The 17,756-nt window shown below is 40.1% G+C and overlaps 2 protein-coding genes across 4 annotated transcripts in view; one reads left to right on the top strand and one right to left on the bottom strand.

The window, feature by feature from the left end:
* cblb (Cbl proto-oncogene B, E3 ubiquitin protein ligase) overlaps positions 1-8,080 on the top strand; it is an 87,883-nt gene extending 79,803 nt beyond the window's left edge. The window contains exons 13-19 of the mRNA XM_067434219.1: positions 2,220-2,283; positions 2,782-3,035; positions 3,114-3,178; positions 3,402-3,506; positions 4,230-4,385; positions 5,459-5,581; positions 6,404-8,080. Of these exons, the coding sequence (XP_067290320.1) occupies positions 2,220-2,283; positions 2,782-3,035; positions 3,114-3,178; positions 3,402-3,506; positions 4,230-4,385; positions 5,459-5,581; positions 6,404-6,654 (1,018 nt within the window). The 3' untranslated portion in view covers positions 6,655-8,080. The remainder of the gene's footprint in view (positions 1-2,219; positions 2,284-2,781; positions 3,036-3,113; positions 3,179-3,401; positions 3,507-4,229; positions 4,386-5,458; positions 5,582-6,403) is intronic.
* Positions 8,081-8,932: 852 nt separating this feature from the next.
* alcama (activated leukocyte cell adhesion molecule a) overlaps positions 8,933-17,756 on the bottom strand; it is a 95,547-nt gene continuing 86,723 nt past the window's right edge. For 2 of the 3 annotated variants that reach the window (XM_067433879.1, XM_067433877.1), the window contains exons 11-16: positions 17,616-17,737; positions 14,468-14,597; positions 13,629-13,655; positions 13,235-13,349; positions 12,852-12,975; positions 8,933-10,427 (exon numbers count right to left, since the gene is read on the bottom strand). In XM_067433879.1, coding sequence (XP_067289980.1) covers positions 12,885-12,975; positions 13,235-13,349; positions 13,629-13,655; positions 14,468-14,597; positions 17,616-17,737 — 485 coding nt within the window. In that variant the 3' untranslated portion in view covers positions 8,933-10,427; positions 12,852-12,884. The remainder of the gene's footprint in view (positions 10,428-12,851; positions 12,976-13,234; positions 13,350-13,628; positions 13,656-14,467; positions 14,598-17,615; positions 17,738-17,756) is intronic. The other variant, XM_067433878.1, reaches the window with a different exon arrangement.

The raw sequence follows: 17,756 nt of genomic DNA, 5'->3' as shown, positions 1-17,756 counted from the left end.
ATAGTTTAAATTTGTACTGCCTTTAGTTATTACTTTGGAAAAACATTTAAAAACACTAACTTGATGATTTAGGGCCTTTCAGTCCTTCACCACGTTGTTTAAATAGCAAATACATTTCGGCCATTCGTGTGGGCTTTCCCATGGGCGTGCTGGTCTGAAAGCGAGGTGTGTTCAGGGCGCATTGTTGGTGCGCTGCTATTCTGAGGAACACACACAGGGATGCGCAGCCGCACACAAACATTTTTAAATATTAAAAATTTCAACGTAAAAGATTATTATTGTCTACATTAAGATAAAAATGCCTACATTTTATAATTGATAGTCATTGCATGCTTTAGAAGGACCTATTTGCCGTAATGATGAATGAAATTGGCTACTTATTTAACCAAATGTGGTAATACACACCTGTATTTAAACGGACTCATCAGGTTTAGGGTGTCTATATCCCATCATGCAAATAGCGAATCCGCCATGGTGCCAGCGCAACTAGTTTTTAAGGGAATGGAGATGAGGCTCTGATTGGTTTATTGCATGTTGTGGCCAAAACACACCCATGACTCGTGAAGATGTGCCGTGCACGGCGACCACTTTTTACGTCGTGAAATTAGTGAGTGAGAAATTAGTAAGTTAGTTTGTGCTATGTGCTCAGATCAGTAAAATAGGGACTTTGAACTTGATTTGAACAAATAGAGTATACATTTAGTGTACAAATGATATAGCCTGATGCGGTCATACTCAATTCTAGTCAGAATATTGAGTCTGAAACTGGGCTGTGATTATGAGGCGTGTTTCAACCGAACCAGGAAAGACCATTTGGATAGACCTACAACCAATCAGAGCAACGAAGCGAAGTTAAACAGAGCTCAAATGCACTGTTGCCAAGTCTGCGTTTTTCCCCCCGCAGGTTGTTTTCTATGTCAGCAGGTTGTTTTCTATGTCAGCAGGTTGTTTTCTATGTCTGCGGGTTGAAGGGAAGTCCTATTATGTGATATATAGACCCATGTCATGAATGTGAATTTTAGCAGGCAACCTTGCCAAAATAACACACATTTTACCCCCAAAAATATATTTTTTTCCCGGAGAACCCCCCGAGAAGCTATTGTTTAGGGATAGTAGTTTGTTGTAAAAACTTGGCAACCCTGTCTGCACGTGCGCTGGAATAAACGATCTTTGCCGGTGTTGTAAAAAAATAAAATAATTTATTGATACACAGAGTACTTACCCAACATGATCATCATTTCTGAGAGAAATTGTGAAGGTGACTGCATATACAAGCAAGCTCTCCGTTTAGGATTCGAACAAATATAATCCAAGCCCCTTTGATGACGTTCATGATTACGTTACTGTTGATCATCTGTCCGTCATCGTCTAAAGCCCGCCCTGATGATTTCATTGGTCTGAACAGTTTCTGTTCGGGCATAATTACTCCTCTATGGATCAAGGCCAGACCTAAATTTTTTGTGGGCGGGGCTAAGTTCGGCGGGCATCCAGGCTACAAATTATACACAATAGAACTGTAATGCAGTGTTTATTTAATTAGGGGAAATCAAGTCTAACAGGGACATACATTTACATTGAAATTGCTACCTCATTTTAAAACACAACCGCACACCACTGGTATATGTGTATATATATATATGTGTGTATATGTAAATATATATATATATCTATTTGAATCAATCAATTTGCTAATTTCACAATGTAAAAAACGGTCGCCGTGCGCCGCACATCTTAACGAGTCATGGGTGTGTTTTGGCCGTAACATGCAATAAACCAATCAGAGCCTCATCTCCCATTCCTTTAAAAAACTAGTTGCGGATTCGCTATTTACATGATGGGATATGCCAATCACAAATAATAAAGTGTGCTTGGTACCAGCATTTTATATATATATATATATAATACTGGCACCGAGCACACTGTATTCTTTGTGTTTGGCATCATACACATCAACATACGTTTACTTTAGAGTAACACAAACACACCACTGTCTTGGAACTGCTGAGGGCACTTTCCACCTCCTCACAGAAAGCATAACTTGTGAACCTGTCATCTCTCCTTATAGGTGTTTTTAAACTGCTATGGTTGGCTTCTGTTTAAGACCATGATGGCTTGCAAACACTTTGAAATACTTGAAAAATATCTTTTAATGAATTGCTTCATCATCATCATCACAGGGAGATAAAGTGCCTAAAGCGCCCTCTAATGGGGCATTGCAGTAGCAGTCAAAGCTTGGCTGGAAAACCGCCCAGCGTATCCCAGCAAGAGCTAGTTAACCCCCCAGTAGGTGCCAGCCTGTTTAAATATTAGATGTCTTTTCCTACTTAAGCCCAGCCTGGGAGTCATAGTTAGAGCATTACGTGATTTTAAACTGGCTAATCTCACAGCGACCAGCTCACACACTGCAGACTGCTTGTTTCAATGCATGAATGCGGAGAACATGGAGAGTGCCATCACTTATAATGCTGTCATCTATGTAAATATTCCACACTTTGCTGTAATTTGGTAGCACGTGAGGTGAATTTGCTAATGCAATAATTCATATTTGGAGTTAGGAAGCTGTTCTGTATCAAACTTTCCATGGTACAAGCATGAATGTGTCTCAAATCTTGCAGTTTGAGTTGGAGTCTGCTCCCACAAGCTTGCATTGAAGGAGTTCTCTTTAAGGGATCTTTTTACACCTAGCACCCTATCAACCATTTTGAATGCCCAAGCCACTCACAACTTCCCTAACATTGCGGCAGCTACTTTAGGTGAGCGCATAAAAATCAAGAACTGTAGGGCGGAATACTGTTACTGGGACCCTTATCCCTGTGCCTGAAGCATTGTGGGATGTGCATGTTTCTGATTCTGTGGTGTCGTTTGTGCCTGTACATGTTGTGGAATCATTTTTGTGTGATCTACAGACACACCAACCCCTTCACAAGCCACCGGAGTCTGACAGACAGAGTGGAGGACGAGTATCAGATTCCATCGTCACACCCCGTCTGCATCACACAGCCGCCCGTCTGCATCCCCTTTCGCATTCCCAACAGGTAAACACACACACAGAAGTGAAGCAATGACTGTTTTAAAACCCTGTCCGCATTTTAATGTGTTTTCTCTCTATAAAGGGCTTTAGAAAACGGCTTGTCGGATCTCTCCACAGACATAAAGAAACATAAACCTCCAGAGCACGGTGAGAGATCACACACACACACACGTATACAGTACACGCACATCTGTCATCTTTATTTTCTGCATTGCCATTTTTTTGTGTGATTGTGGGAGTTTGTGTATGTTTGTAGAATCAGGGACTAAAGTACACATATGTTTTTAATGTGGCGGCCGGTGGTTGCTGAAGTCATGGCTAACTGTGAGGCCATTTTCTGGTCAGTATAACTCTTTGTTGTGTTCCTCAGGTGGGTTTGACTCTGGTTCATTGATTTCGGGTGTGGCTCACACCACACAATGCCCCCTCCACAACAGGACGCCCTCAGACTACGACATTCTACTGCCCCCTCAAGGTAGCCATCGGCACAGCGCCTCAATCTGATTGGTTGCCTGATTAGCAGACTGTTTGGTGGTGTTCTGCTTTTACACACGTTTGAGCTGCAAACACCAATGCAGTGCTTATTACTGACAGCTCTTATTATTAGCTTGTACTATATGAGCTGTTTGATGTAGTTGAGGTGTGTTTGTGTGGTGCTTCTATTCAGACACTAATGATGAATTCGTTTTTTTACTTTTGTTCACCTTCACTTCCATAAACCTTTGATGTCAATATGATTTTTATTATGCTTTTAGCTTTAATTTTGTATATTCATGAAGACATCAATTTGCTTTTCAGTTTCCATTCATAATCATACTATTGTTATAAACTAATAAAGTAATAACACTTTTTCTCTATTGCTTAGTAACTAATTTACATTCTTTTGGCCAAATAATTGAAACCATAATGCAGTTTCCCAAAATAAATACTTTTATTTCTCAAAAAATATAAACATGATTTCTGTGTTGCACACAAGTGTCTAAGTTGATGTTTTTGCTTAATTTTGTTGATAGTAAAAGTCGAGTTGATCTATTTAATGCATCTTTACTGAATATAATATTTATTTATTCTTAAATCCAGAACACGTTCGATCAAAGTCTGAATGATATTTTAGCTCCATCTGTTGGTGAGAAGAGGGACTGCTGAGGCATGTAGAAAGACTCACTCACTCACTCTCTATTTCTCTCTGTTCTCCAAGCATCTCCAATGGAAGACCCATTCAACTCTCTTCCTCCGTCGCAGCCTCCTCCTCCTCCCCCCATCAGGAACAGTTTCACAGAACCCTCCTCCTCCTCACCCTACCCCAGACCCGCCCGCCCCTCGTCTGGACACGACCACTTCCTGCTCAGCCCTGGTGAGGCCAGATCCCATATATCTGTGACTATTAAATGGGTCATAAACTGCATTATTTAATGTTTCCTGTGGTGCATCTGTAATGGTAATATGATTTTTAATATAACAAATAACGGCATAACACGTGTAGAAAAGTGAAGCCGCCCAGGCAAGGCATTTTTCCTAACCTGATTTGAACACTGTGATCCTGATTTGAAGGGGCGTGTCTGCTGTGAGACTTCAGTGAAAACGCCCACTGCTGTGATTGGCTAAGATCTTTGCATATGAAATAGCTAGTATTACTTGTGGAACTCTTTTGAAAACTGTTACAGCTCTCAAGGTTAACTAATCATGAATGTGTTGATTATAGCATTATATTTAGATCTATATCCATATATTCAGATTGTGGCATGAAAGGTTGCAGTGATGAGCATTGTAGCCGATCACAGACATGTTGAGCTCATGAAGTCAGTGATATCGTCATTGCAACTCCATTTCTGCACACTAACACATGATTTCACTGTAACTAACAGTGCAAACACAGTGTAAATAAGAGATTTGTAGATTATAATGAGAGCTTTGGCATGAGTCTAGCATCACTGTCAAGTCCGTATCATCTGTTTGCAAACTCTGCGCTTAAATTGCGACTGATTTACCAAAGAATCCACAGTGAAATGTACAGAATATAAATAACTACATTTCTAGCATAAGGATCCTTTGTAAGGTAATGTTATTTTTAGTCCAGTGATCCTGTATCCTCTTCATCTCACTAACACACCAGTGGGCGGAGCCATATTTGCAATGATGAAGAAGGCGTTGATCTTCTTCTGCAGAGGCGGTTGTTCATCTGTAGATAGATAGGCTTATTCCACAACGAGCCATTCGCTGGGCTTGATTACAATAAAAGCTGTTTTTGGACTAACAAGGAAGTTTTTAGTTAAAATCGTATTATTCTTGTAGAATGATGACCTTTTATATGTCAAAAGCTCAATGGCAATTTATTTCTCATTTCATGACCTGATATAGTATGACATAATATAGTAGACATATCAAATACTGCTGAATTTGGTGTCTAATTATCAGTGTGATTCACAGACACGTTCATAGACGCATTGAATAACGCGGCTCCTAATCCCCCCGTACGGAGACTAACCGGAGACAACATGAAGACGCCGTTCAGGGCTCCTCAAGACTACGACCAACTGCCGCCCACCTCAGGTACTAAAGGTATAAGGGGTGTCACAAATCAAATGGTTTTGGTTTTTGATGCTGATTGGTCAATACAGAGTTTAAACTAAGCTATAATAATGATTTCAATGATGACAGTTCAATAGATCTTAATAATTTTTTATTTACATTAATATATGCTGCATTTGTTTAAATATATTTGTATTTAGCAAGGATGCATTAAATTCATCAAAAGTGACAAAGACGTTTATAACTTCTGTTACAAATAAATGCTTTTTTTAATCAAAGAATTCTAATATCACCGTTTCCACAAAAAATATTAAGCAGGACAACGGTTTTAACATTAATAATAAAAATAAGTGTTTCTTAAGCAGCAAATCAGCATATTACAATCCTTTCTGATGGATCATGTGACACTGAAGACTGGAGTAACCACTCTGGCATAAATTCAAATAAACAGAAAACTGCTTCTAAATTATAATATTTCCCAACATTACTGTTTTTACTGTATTTTGGTCAAATAAAAGCAACCTTGGTGAGCAAATAAGACTTATTTGAGCTGAAATAGAGCTGAAAAATGACTCCACATCGCACACTTCCAGAACGAGCCAAATATACCTGTAATATCCTGATAAAACAGCTGTGAGCAGAGTGTGTTGTTCTGAATTCATAATAGCCTTGCAGGTTTATTAAATGAAGCCATTAGCCATCGAGATGAATGCACTCAATGAATTATTAATTATTAGCGTGTAATGGTTTTTTAATGTGTTCCGAGTCTCTTTTTAGTCTGCTTGCTACCATCCACTCTCAACGGCCCATTTTGACTAAACGCTCTTTGTTTCCTGTTTACAGTGGCCGGCGATTGCTTCAGGGCACCTGAGAGACCTCCAAAACCACTTCCCAGGATCATACCTCCAGACATCCACAGAAGACCGCACGAATCGTCCCGGGAGAATGTAGACGCCAAGATCGCCAAGCTGATGGGAGAGGGCTACTCGTTCGAAGATGTGAAACGAGCGCTGATGATCGCGCAGAACAAAGTGGACGTTGCGCGGAACATTTTGCGGGAGTTTGCGCTAGTCGCCCCAAGGCAGGGCCTGTAACCCAACGCCGATACAGTTTCAAACTATGATGGACTTTTGACTGTACAAACCGCAGGCTGACCTCCGCTTGCTTCCGTTTAGCGCACCAGGCAAACGAGACAAAAACGTGTGCTTTTTTCGCCAAAAAGGATTGTTGCGTTCGTAACGACGGCATCCTCTGAAAACAAGCCTTGTGTTTACAGTGACGTGGCTTATCTGCAGCACTCAGGTCATCGTCATTACAGCTCGGGATGTTCAAGAGAGGAAGTGATTGAATTTATTCATATTTGGAGGTGTCCATCCACATTTAAGGGTGGGTTTGCTGCTTCCTTCAAAGCAGTGACGTTTGTATTTCTCTGGACGGAGATGAGGGCAGCTCTGAGCGCTTCTGTTTGTGTTGCCAGTGTCTGCGGGCTGATCGTGCTGTTCCTGCCGCTGCTGCCACACACACACACACACACACACACACACACACACACACACACGCACACACACACACACACACATCCAGCCGTTCGTTCCCGGCCTCTTGGGTATCATGAATTTCACAGTAATGGCTCTCGGTGTGACCATGTCTCCTTTATCTCATTAGTTCGTTGTGATCAAGACAAACCGGATCAGATCGTTTGAGGCAGAAAGAGAGTGAATATCAGGTTCACGGTTCTCTTTCTGTCATCTTTTTTTCTTTTTTTAGGTTAGCCGCTTTTTATCAACTCTTAAAGGGCGCCTTCAACATCTGAGTGCATTCCAGCGTTAGCAAGCAAGGGCTAATATTTTCTGTAAATAGAAGGGCCTGTCAACTCGTGAATAAAACAAACCCTATTTATTTTAGATTCGGTGCAGTGCCAGAGGGAGGAAGCCACCCAAACCTTCCCCCTTCCCTTCGTTCGGTTACTCTCAGCCCACATGCGCAGTGACGCCATATGCAAAATGCACCGTTTGTATTTGCATCCAGAAAACAAAGTCATTTTAATGGCGTCAAATCGATTTTGACGTAAAAGTGATGCCCACAAACTGAAGATTTAAAGCGGCAGTCCATTCAAGGCCTTTTGGGATTTCAGGGAATGGAAGCTGGACCTCTTTGACTGGCTGTCTTTCCTCCCCGTCAGGTTTTCTCTTGAACTTGAAACTTCATTTTTGCACTGGTCTCGCTCTCCATCTTACACTTGAAAGTCTGAGAACTGAGTGGACCCTCTAGCAGAATAGGACGTGACCTTCGACAGGTCTGCAGGGCGAACTGTTTCTGTTCATTTCCCCTCTTCTATTTACCAGATTTTAGTTTGTTGGAAAATGCCTTGTGGATCATTTAAAAACCAGTGATGTGTGCAATTAATTTATACTTTGTTAAAAGTTTTCTCTGAGATTATTTTCATCTTTCAGTAATGTATGTAACCTGTGATCTGTTCTTGTGTAAAAAAATGTTTTATAAAAGCCAGTATTAACATCTGCTATGTGATCAAATTTTATTGTGATTCAATCCAACCCTCTCCCTTGGCTTAGTATTGTGTGAAGTGGTCTCCGTTCTGACTTATAACAAAACCTAAAAGCTGCTATATGACAGGGTGTACTAGCCTAGAAATCTAGACGCACCCTAGCGGAAGCAAATCTAATCTGCCCGCCAGTGTCGTCTAGCAACTCTCAATACACTTCTGAGCTGTAAAAACCAAACTCTGGTCGGGCCAATCACATCGTGTATAGAGTCAGTGGGTGGGGATTACATAATGACGGCCGAGTTGTTTGCGTGCTTCTTGTAAACACAGAAACTGGTGAACGGCGGTCTTTCGAATCAGCTTTGACCGCGACTCTGGAAGACTTGGAGTTAAGCTTTTCTCTGAGAAAAGAACGGCACTGAAGTCATTCTTAAAAAGGGAAGATGTGTTCAGAGTTTTGCCGACCGGATACGGCGAATGTTTAATCTATCAACGAGCTCTGCTTCACCTTCGTTGCTCTGGTTGGTGTAGTAGCGCTATCCTATCGCGTGCAGAGGGAGTTTGAAAGACAACCGTTTATCCGCCCCTCGGATTGAGCTGTCAATGGTGAGTTTCCAGACCAAACATCTTGTTGTAGGTCTGGCTTGTCAGGCTAAGGGTGTACAGCAAATAAGCTAAAATTAAAAAAAACATAACTGTCACATAGCAGCTTTTAGACGTTATTCTGTTTTTTTGTTTTAAGTCAGAAATGGTAAGCAGACCGCTTCACGCAATACGAAGCCAATGGAGGAGAGGGTTGGTTCGCTCTGGTGGATTTCAGATTATGGCGCCCGTCTCTACTGTGCATGGGAAAAGAAAAATCCAGAAAGTTTCTTCAAAATGTACACTTTTATTGTCAACAAAAGTACAAAAACAAAAGTCAGTATTTACAATACTTTATGGCCTTCTTTTGCGGTTACCCTCTTTGGTTTCACTGCTGACCTGATGGTTCAAAATATGCGAGACGGGTACGCTAAACATGAACATTCAAAACACATTTGTGGAAATGAAACAAAAAGTGAAAGAGTTTCTTCTAAATATGCGTGATGAAGCGAGACTATAGTTTAAATAAAAAGGGTCTCTTTAGTGACTAAGCAGAACCTTGCATTTCTCACATTTTATAAATATAGCCGAACACAAGCGAGACATTCAAACATATTTACAGCCTCTTTAGACCACGACGAACGGAACGATGATACAAACCATCGCTAAAGACTACAGTGTCGGACATCAACCTGACAGACATCTTGGATACAGAAAACAATGAAAAAGATGCAGTTTTTGTAGCCTGAGGGAAGTGCAAAACTGAAAGGCTATACAGTGAGGCTTCACATTAATATTCTGACTGGAGTTTGCCTTCCAATACTGACTCTTTCTGTTAAGGCAGAATAAAGGGGCTATTCTTTTATATTTACTTTAAAGGCTCTGCATGCAAGGTCGCCACCACCCAGTCCGATACCATGAGCGGATGTTTGCGTGTTTATTTATACTATATGCGAGTCACGTCAATGTCACTACGTCAAACTCTAGCGGGCCGTGTTCAGAGCCCTACAACTATGACATCATGCAATGCAACCTGAAGGCCACTGGGTGTAGCGGGATATTTCCCTACGCTATGCTAATCTTCTAAACCCGTTTTCACTACTTAGCCACTTCAAACTAGAGGAAATAACATGAATGTCACAGGGCAGTGTCGTAAAGAGGTACCAATAAATAAAACATGAGCGAACAGAGATGTAACAGCAGTGAAGTCATCATCCTTCCAGCATCCGACCGCGATCTTAGGAGTTTTTGATGAGGGACTGTGCAATATTATCAATATGTAGTCCCACAATCCTTAATTTTTTTTCAATAATCCAAACGTTAAGCAGAGTGAACGTACCCCCCCTGACTTATTTACACAGGCCTAAAAAGTGTACAGCGAATTTACATTTTTTTTTTTACTATAGGGGGAGCAAAACAGCTGTACCCACCACATCAGCAATGCGCATGAAACGAGAACATTCACTGGGAACACAAAAAGAAAACGACAGAATCGATCGAAAGTAAATGCAGTCCTCATTGCAGACTAAATTTACAACACTAGTGGTTTCTCTTTTACACTCCGGGATCATGGTGGGGGATTTTCTTTTTCTTTTCTTTTTCTTTTTTTTTTAGGAAACCGTTTGTTTGCAGTAGGAAATATTCTGGAAACATTCTGCGATACGTAACGCACACGAGCAGCCTGAAGGAGACGTCGCCGTCCAATCAGATGTCTGGAATTAGATGATTGAAGTGTGTAGTACTGCACATTCAGTGTGACAAGGCCTCTTTCCTGGTTCATACCTGACACGACACACAAAAACAATCAATGTGATTTTGAAAGATGAGAAGAAAAGACTATTCATATAGCCTGACACATTGCACTCAATATTGCACTTACCTCAAATCCAAATGCAAGGTTCGTGCTAGATACCTTTATTAGCTACTGTAATATACTATTATTACATCACAGTGTTCTGAAACCTCGCTGGGGAAAATGATATGCGTGGTGTCATGACTAATGTGTTTTAACATCTAATAACCCAGGGGAAAAATGATCATCAGTGTTTTTCCCCCAAAGCCTCCGTGCGGTGACATATGACAATGGAAAGATTCCTCACATTAAGCCAAGGCAAAGAGTATCAAAATGGTCACAATGTTCCGCTCCTATTTGTGAGAAGTGGAAACTGACTCAACTTGTAAATAATATAGTGAGTGACAACATTTTTGGCAAACAACGTGTGTCTACACTAGACGTGAGTGACGTGACAAAAGACAATATAGCCTGTTATGATCAGTGATGTTGTCTACACTGGATGCGGCGCAACACCATAAATAGAACAAGGCATCAGTTTACTGTCGGGGATTTGTTCTGGACTGACATGAAGGACAAGTGCTTTGCAACGATTGCTTTGGCACATCCTGTGTAGACGGCTTCTAGCTGTTTCGACGCAGCAACGGTCATGTCCGGTTTAATAATAAAAGTAAAAAACAGCTAAATAAATAATTCCACTGTGTGTGTATATATATATATATATACACACACAAGCAGCCTGAAGGAGACGTCGCCGTCCAATCAGATGCCTGGCATTTATATATATAGTGCTGTCCATTGCTTAAAAAAAAATAATTAAATTGTTTTTTTTTTCTGTAATCGTTATTTAAAAAAAAAATTATATGATTTTTATATTGTAATAATTTCACAGTTATACAATAATGATGAAACTACTTTACAATGTCTTTATGGCATCATTTTAATGAATCAAGGCCAGTATCATCCAAATACTGCTACTGATGTCTCTATGAAATGATTATTTGTTTTAAACATTAATGATAGACATTCGACACCACAGTAAAATAATTGAAAGCTATCGATTTCAACATTTATTAGGCTTTAAAATATACTTCTAATCTAACTGAATGTAAAAGAATATTCACACAAACCCATTATAATAAATTTCATATTTACCTGTGGCCTTCCTACCGGTCTAACAGAATTATTCAGAAATTGAATGAAGTTATCAAACAGTGACTGCATAAATAATACATTAAATATAGATTAATCCTCATTAAAGCTATAATTTCCTCTGTTAACTTTGTTCTTTGATGAACATTAATGACAGAATCACAGTAACAGGTTTATTAGGCTGCTGTCACTTTAAGATCTTCCGTTGCCGAACATGACGCGGGTCTGACGCTGTCACGCGCATCTCAACTCTTTCCCAGCCAGCTTTTTTTCTTTTTTTTTTTTTTAAGTTGCCAGCCACCGCCATGGTTTTTGATCATTTTCACAAAAATTGTATGGCCCATAGAATATTTTGTTGTACGAATATCTGAGCATGCAATATATCAAGAGCTGACCCTAATTTTATTCTAGCTTCATGCATTCCTTTTTTATCAACACATGAATATGGGTAAGTTTCATTAAAAAAAAACATTTTGAACAAAAAGCTGAGAAAATCACTTTTTTTTTTTTTTTAAGACCACTCTGAATCTGATCTTGATGTAATGATCAAACACAGATGGAGTAGATCGAGTCCATCAACACTCCTAATGTTTGCACAGTCCTGTAGCTCGTTCTGGGTCCACATCTCATTTAGTAACATTAGATAGTTTTGATTCATATGATGTCTAATGTTGATGATCTCGTTATTTTACATATGCATCTGCTTTCATAGGATTGCTTGATTTTTTTTGTGTGCATCTTCTTCGTCTGTGTTTTGATCAGGAGATTGTTCTCATTTCTCAGTTCTCAGAAGATGTGTAATAGCGCCCTCTAGCATAAAACAGTAAAAACCCAGAAACCCAGAAAATTCTGTGTTTAACAGGGAAGCGTTTTGCCACAAATAGGGTAACGGAAAATTCTGTGTTTGGCGGGAAAAGAGCTAAGGTCATTTTAAGACGTTATTTAACTTTTAAAAGTATTTCTTTTTTGCATTATTTTCAAAAAAATAAATATTAATAATGCATTTACATTACATTTTATTGAAAATGTATTGCGTTTTATAAATAGATTTTTTCATATAGAATTATTTTAAATGTTTAGAATTATATTTAGAATTTATGTTAAATATTAATCTCAAGTATCATGCAAAAAAACTTTCAATGCCCATGAAAAAAGTCACTGTCAGTAGGTTTTCTTGATTCGCCCACCATTGGCAGGTGTGAATTTTACACCCGGCCCTGCTCTTTGAAATGTTCAAAATGCAAGAGGAAAAAAATCCTCACCTTCTTCGTTCCTTTTGACGCGTCTCCCTTCTTTTAGACATCTGCTTTATGATTGTTCTCCTCCAGTTTCTTACTCTCCTCTGAAGTGCCTGCCTCCTTCTCTCCGGTCTTCCAGCTGCCTTGTCTAACAGGACAATTTTACCTTGATTAATCTTTCAGCACATTTCAAACTGAGCTCTGCGGCTACAATTCTGGCTCGCTCACTTCTCTTGTCAATCTGACCAAATCATGATGATGTATAACAGCAGATACCGTGGCTTCCACTGCAATCATATGTACTTTATCCGACATACAGGGTGTAATTTAAACGTAGATGATTTAGGCCCGTGATACACTCTTTTTTCACACTTAACTTGTTTTCGCGATGTCATGCTGCGTCTTACCTTGTTTTCTTGATATAGAGCCAGTAGATGAGTCCCACCAGAGCAGCGGCTAGGACGAGTCCAACCACGACACCCACGATCACTTTGGCCTGCTCCGCGCCATCTTCATTTTTATCTAAGGGAGATGAACAGATGAACACTTATGACTTCCTCTAAAGCATTATGATTCTTGACAGGGAAAGGAAATCCTGGGAAATGAAACAAAAGGATTGAAAGAATCCGCTACTGGGAGCTGGAAATATTTCAAGATGACATATTCCTGCAGATACGACAGCTAAAAGACGTGAAAGCACAAAGTTTGCATGATGTCAGGATGCTTGGCACCCTCCGACTCATGATCTTACTCTAATTCATTTTAAGGGAAATTCAAGTGAATGAAATCAGATCATCTTACCTGGTTTGGGCTTGTCCTCCTCAAATACTGAAATCAGATATAAAATTTAAATTAACTTTGGGTGCAAAATGAATCCAAACTGGCATTAAAGACAATTTTTTGGTAGATTAAAAGCCACCACCCAACTGTGGTCTAGATGCAAAACCATTTTAAATCAGAAGTAAGTCTTATCCAATCGGATTCTAGTAAAGATGACCACAAGCATGCGATAGCGGTCAGAAAGACAGGAGGAGGAGGAGGAAGAGGAGAAAAAGATCTAGCAGTCCAAGCACCCTGACACAGACAAACAAAACTCCGAGCCAAAGCGAGAACCAAGAGGAAGAGAGCGTCTCGTGCCCCGTGAGTGAACAACAGGACCTGAGAGAGAGCAGCCAACCCTGTCTTTCCAGTGTGTTCACACCAGGACACTAATATAATAATAATAATTATTGAAATGGTCCACTAAAAAGTCCTGCGTTTGAATGGTGCAACAGGCAAAACCGTGTGAAACATGCTAGTTTTCACAGATCTCCTCACATGCACTAAGAGTTGTTAGATATGGCATCTACTTATCAGGGCTGTCAAACTAGACAAATTACATGTCATTAATGCTAAATTATCATTAGAGCTAAATAATATAGTCTGTTTCATCTCTTTCTGTTGGTCAAATAGAAGTGTGTCTGATCCCAAAGCACTTTAAGGTCTTGTTAACCGTCTTAAGTATGTAGCCTAATGATTCTTATTAATCCAAATCGGTTCTTGACAGCCCTATAATATGAGCCTTTTTAAAGGGGTCGATTGAGTGGTTAGTAAGCGGTCCTCACAGCGGGAAAGCCCTTCAGAGTGTGTTCAGTACTTACGAGAAAACACGCTGATGTCCTTCGTGTCGAATCCGAGCTTATTAATCACGTGACAGCTGACGGTGAGGTTCTTGCTGGGCACTACGGTCAGTTTGTATGTGGCCTTCCCATTGACATATGATATTTCATCCTGCAAGATAAGCAGAACATTAGATTTTATTTTTTTACACATCTTTGGCTTATTATAATCATCAATATATAATAGTTACAAAAAGTAAGCAAAGAGGTCTGAAATAATTCAACCTTCCTAGCCATTTTTTTGCGTAAGGCTCTATTTTATACACCTCACCACTAGAGGGCACGATTTATCCTCAGCTTATTTAGCATCATGCACTTTGCACCACACTCACCCAGTGCTAATGGAAGCTCTCTCCACACACACACACATACACGCACGCACACACGCAGGTCTATGTGGCTCTCCATAGGCGTAATGGATTTTATACTGTACAAACTGTACATCCTATCCCCTTCCACTGCCCTTGCCTCTAAACCCACCCATCACAGGAAACATTCTGCATTTTTGCTTTCTCAAAAAAACATCATTTAGTAAGGAAATTTTAAATGTCCTCATAAACCACATTTATAGTGTAATACCAATGTAATACCCATGTAGTTATACAAATTTGTGTCCTCATAAACCACATAAACAGGCTCAAACACACACACAGTCTAGAAGCACCCAGCTGTGTGTGAGGCTAAAAATCTCACTGTCAGTAATCACACAGCCATTACACAAGTCTCCATCACAAACACACTTCAAGATCCGTGTCATTAAGGCAGAACGCAGGACGGCTTACTGCAATACACAGGAACACACAGCAAATCAGAATCAATATATTTAAGACAGTAATAAGACACAATCTAATCCCAATTTAATATTAACACAGCTTTATCATATATATATATATATATATATATATATATATATATATATATATATATATATATATATATATATATATATATATATAATTTTTTTTTTTTTTTTTTTTTTTTATTTTTTTTTTTTTTTTATATTGTCTTTCACTGTTGGTTTAAGCCCTACCCACACATGTTTTGGCCAATCGTCCACACCATAGCCTGTGTCCATGACGTCACCCATTGATTTCTGAAAAGCATTTTTTTGAAGCCTTAAGTCAGCGATTGCCATCACTGCCGGATAACTGAAAATGAGCAAAGAGACGGATGTGGGTGGAGCTGAGGGGTCTGATCGCTGAAACCACGCCCGTCTAGCACGACCATACTGGCAATCAAAGGTCACAGGTCACTCAAATGACCACGCCCTTTATTATGCAGAACTTTAAGGATTAATATAATTTAGCAGATTTTTTGTTTTGTTTTTTTATTACCCCCTCACAGTTGTCATGAAGGGCAAAATTAGCTATAAAACAAAACCACTTTTTGTACCAGGCTATGAAAATATTTCTTTCTGCTGTAAAGTTGGGCATTTTAACATGGGGGAGAAACAGATTTGACTCCATTTTGAACCCGATCTCTAGCGGCCAGTCAATGAATTGCAGCCCGTGGGAGGGCTGTCTATTGGTCCACACCAAGCCTGCAGTCTCCCTCTCAGATACTGAAGCGCTCGCGCCTCGATCGCCCCCCTGTGGCCGGTCCCAGTATAGCCGCCCCTCTGTGTTTTCTAATGGACACGAGGCAAACTAAACAATAAAATTTCACCTCAAATATTTTTTCCTCCAAGTTAGTTTATGTCATTGAAGGCAGTTATCATCACGATGATTTCATTTCAGGTGTTCGTTTTTAAAATAAGTTTAGTTTTAGTTAGTTATCTGATGCTATAAAAACGGGGTGTGTGACGTCATGATTGACAGCTGAGATCGACGTCTTCTCTGAGTGAAGTTGCCACTGAGGCGCTAACGGACTTTTTTGGGGATTTTTGGGAGCAGATTGGAGCTTTAGCTTTAATTTCTACATTTCCAAAACTTTTTATTTCACAAAAACATAATTAATTGTTCTGCATCTGCGAGAGTGTGGACGGGCTTTCGATATCGCAGCAGTACTTCCTGCTCTACTTCCTGCTCTCTACTGCGCAGACTCGTCCCAAGATGTCAGCGTCGTGCAGGCCGCATCAAAAGCTTCAAATCTGGCAAGTGGAAACGGATGATGTCGAGTCGTCCATATTTTTTTTATGGTCTATGGTCCACACACAAACGTAGAATCTGGTCTTTTTGTTGTTGTTGTTAAACTCCAGATGCAGTGTTGTTGAGTGGACAGTGAAACTTTTTGATATTTTGGATTATGTCATGTCAGAACCGGAACCGGCAATAACCTTTCCAGGCTTTTGATTGGCCAACATGGCTTTACGTTAGGGTTATATTGCCCCCTGTTGGTTTGGCATGCTCTCGACAGTGATTCGTATCGCATGTATTTGCGAGGAAAAACTCAGTTCATAAAAGTACTTGTGTGCGTGTGGACTAGGTCTTAGTTACTGCATTTTTGCTTTTAAAAGGGTATATTAAACAATTACTTATTTAAACAGTAAACTAAGCATGTAACAAACGGTGGCATGTTTACTGCAGGAGGAAGACTAATTCGCATGTCTTGTATTTTATAGGAGTCAAAGTACACAGGGTGTGACTTCATAACCCTGCAGGAAGCAAACCAGATCTAAGCCAGAGCTAACGGTGTGTGTTTGCATCGCGGTGTGCCTGCGGTTCTGTGACGGTGAGTGCTGGTCAGACTGCTTTGTCTCAAAACACACACACACACACACACACACACACACAAACACACACACACACACACACACACACACACACACACACACACACACACACACACACACACACACACAATGTCTGGGATATCTGGGCTACCAAAAAGAGACCAAAGCTAAGTCTCCACAACATGGGTTGAATAATAAGGCTTTGCATGTGATTCCAGACATGCCTGTCCCAGGGCAACTGTTCCCTTTTTAACGTAAATTGAAAGTTGGCTCTTCATTTCTAGGTGTTGAAAACCTGCGACTTCAAACACCTGTGCACCTTTCATCTTGTCTAGACTGGAATCGAAAGAAATATCTGGGCACCTTTCCCTCTCTCAGGGAATGGTACAGGGTTCTTTCAGGTTCTGTCTGTGATTAAAAAATCAGATGAGATTGGGTCTGGCATGGACGGTGACTTACGTTAGTTCCGTTGACACTCCACTGCACGTCAGGTTTAGGTGAACCTTCTGCCTCACATGTCAAGACTTTGTGTTTGCCGTCGTTGCTGCGATGCTTTGTCAGACTTGTAATTTTTGGAACACCTGGAGATAATATCACATT

The sequence above is a fragment of the Pseudorasbora parva genome, chromosome 23 (assembly GCF_024679245.1).
Source record: "Pseudorasbora parva isolate DD20220531a chromosome 23, ASM2467924v1, whole genome shotgun sequence".
NCBI classification, from domain to species: Eukaryota; Metazoa; Chordata; class Actinopteri; order Cypriniformes; family Gobionidae; genus Pseudorasbora; species Pseudorasbora parva.
The sequence above is the reverse complement of the archived record's forward strand: the minus strand, read 5'-3'. Positions and strand labels throughout refer to the sequence as shown.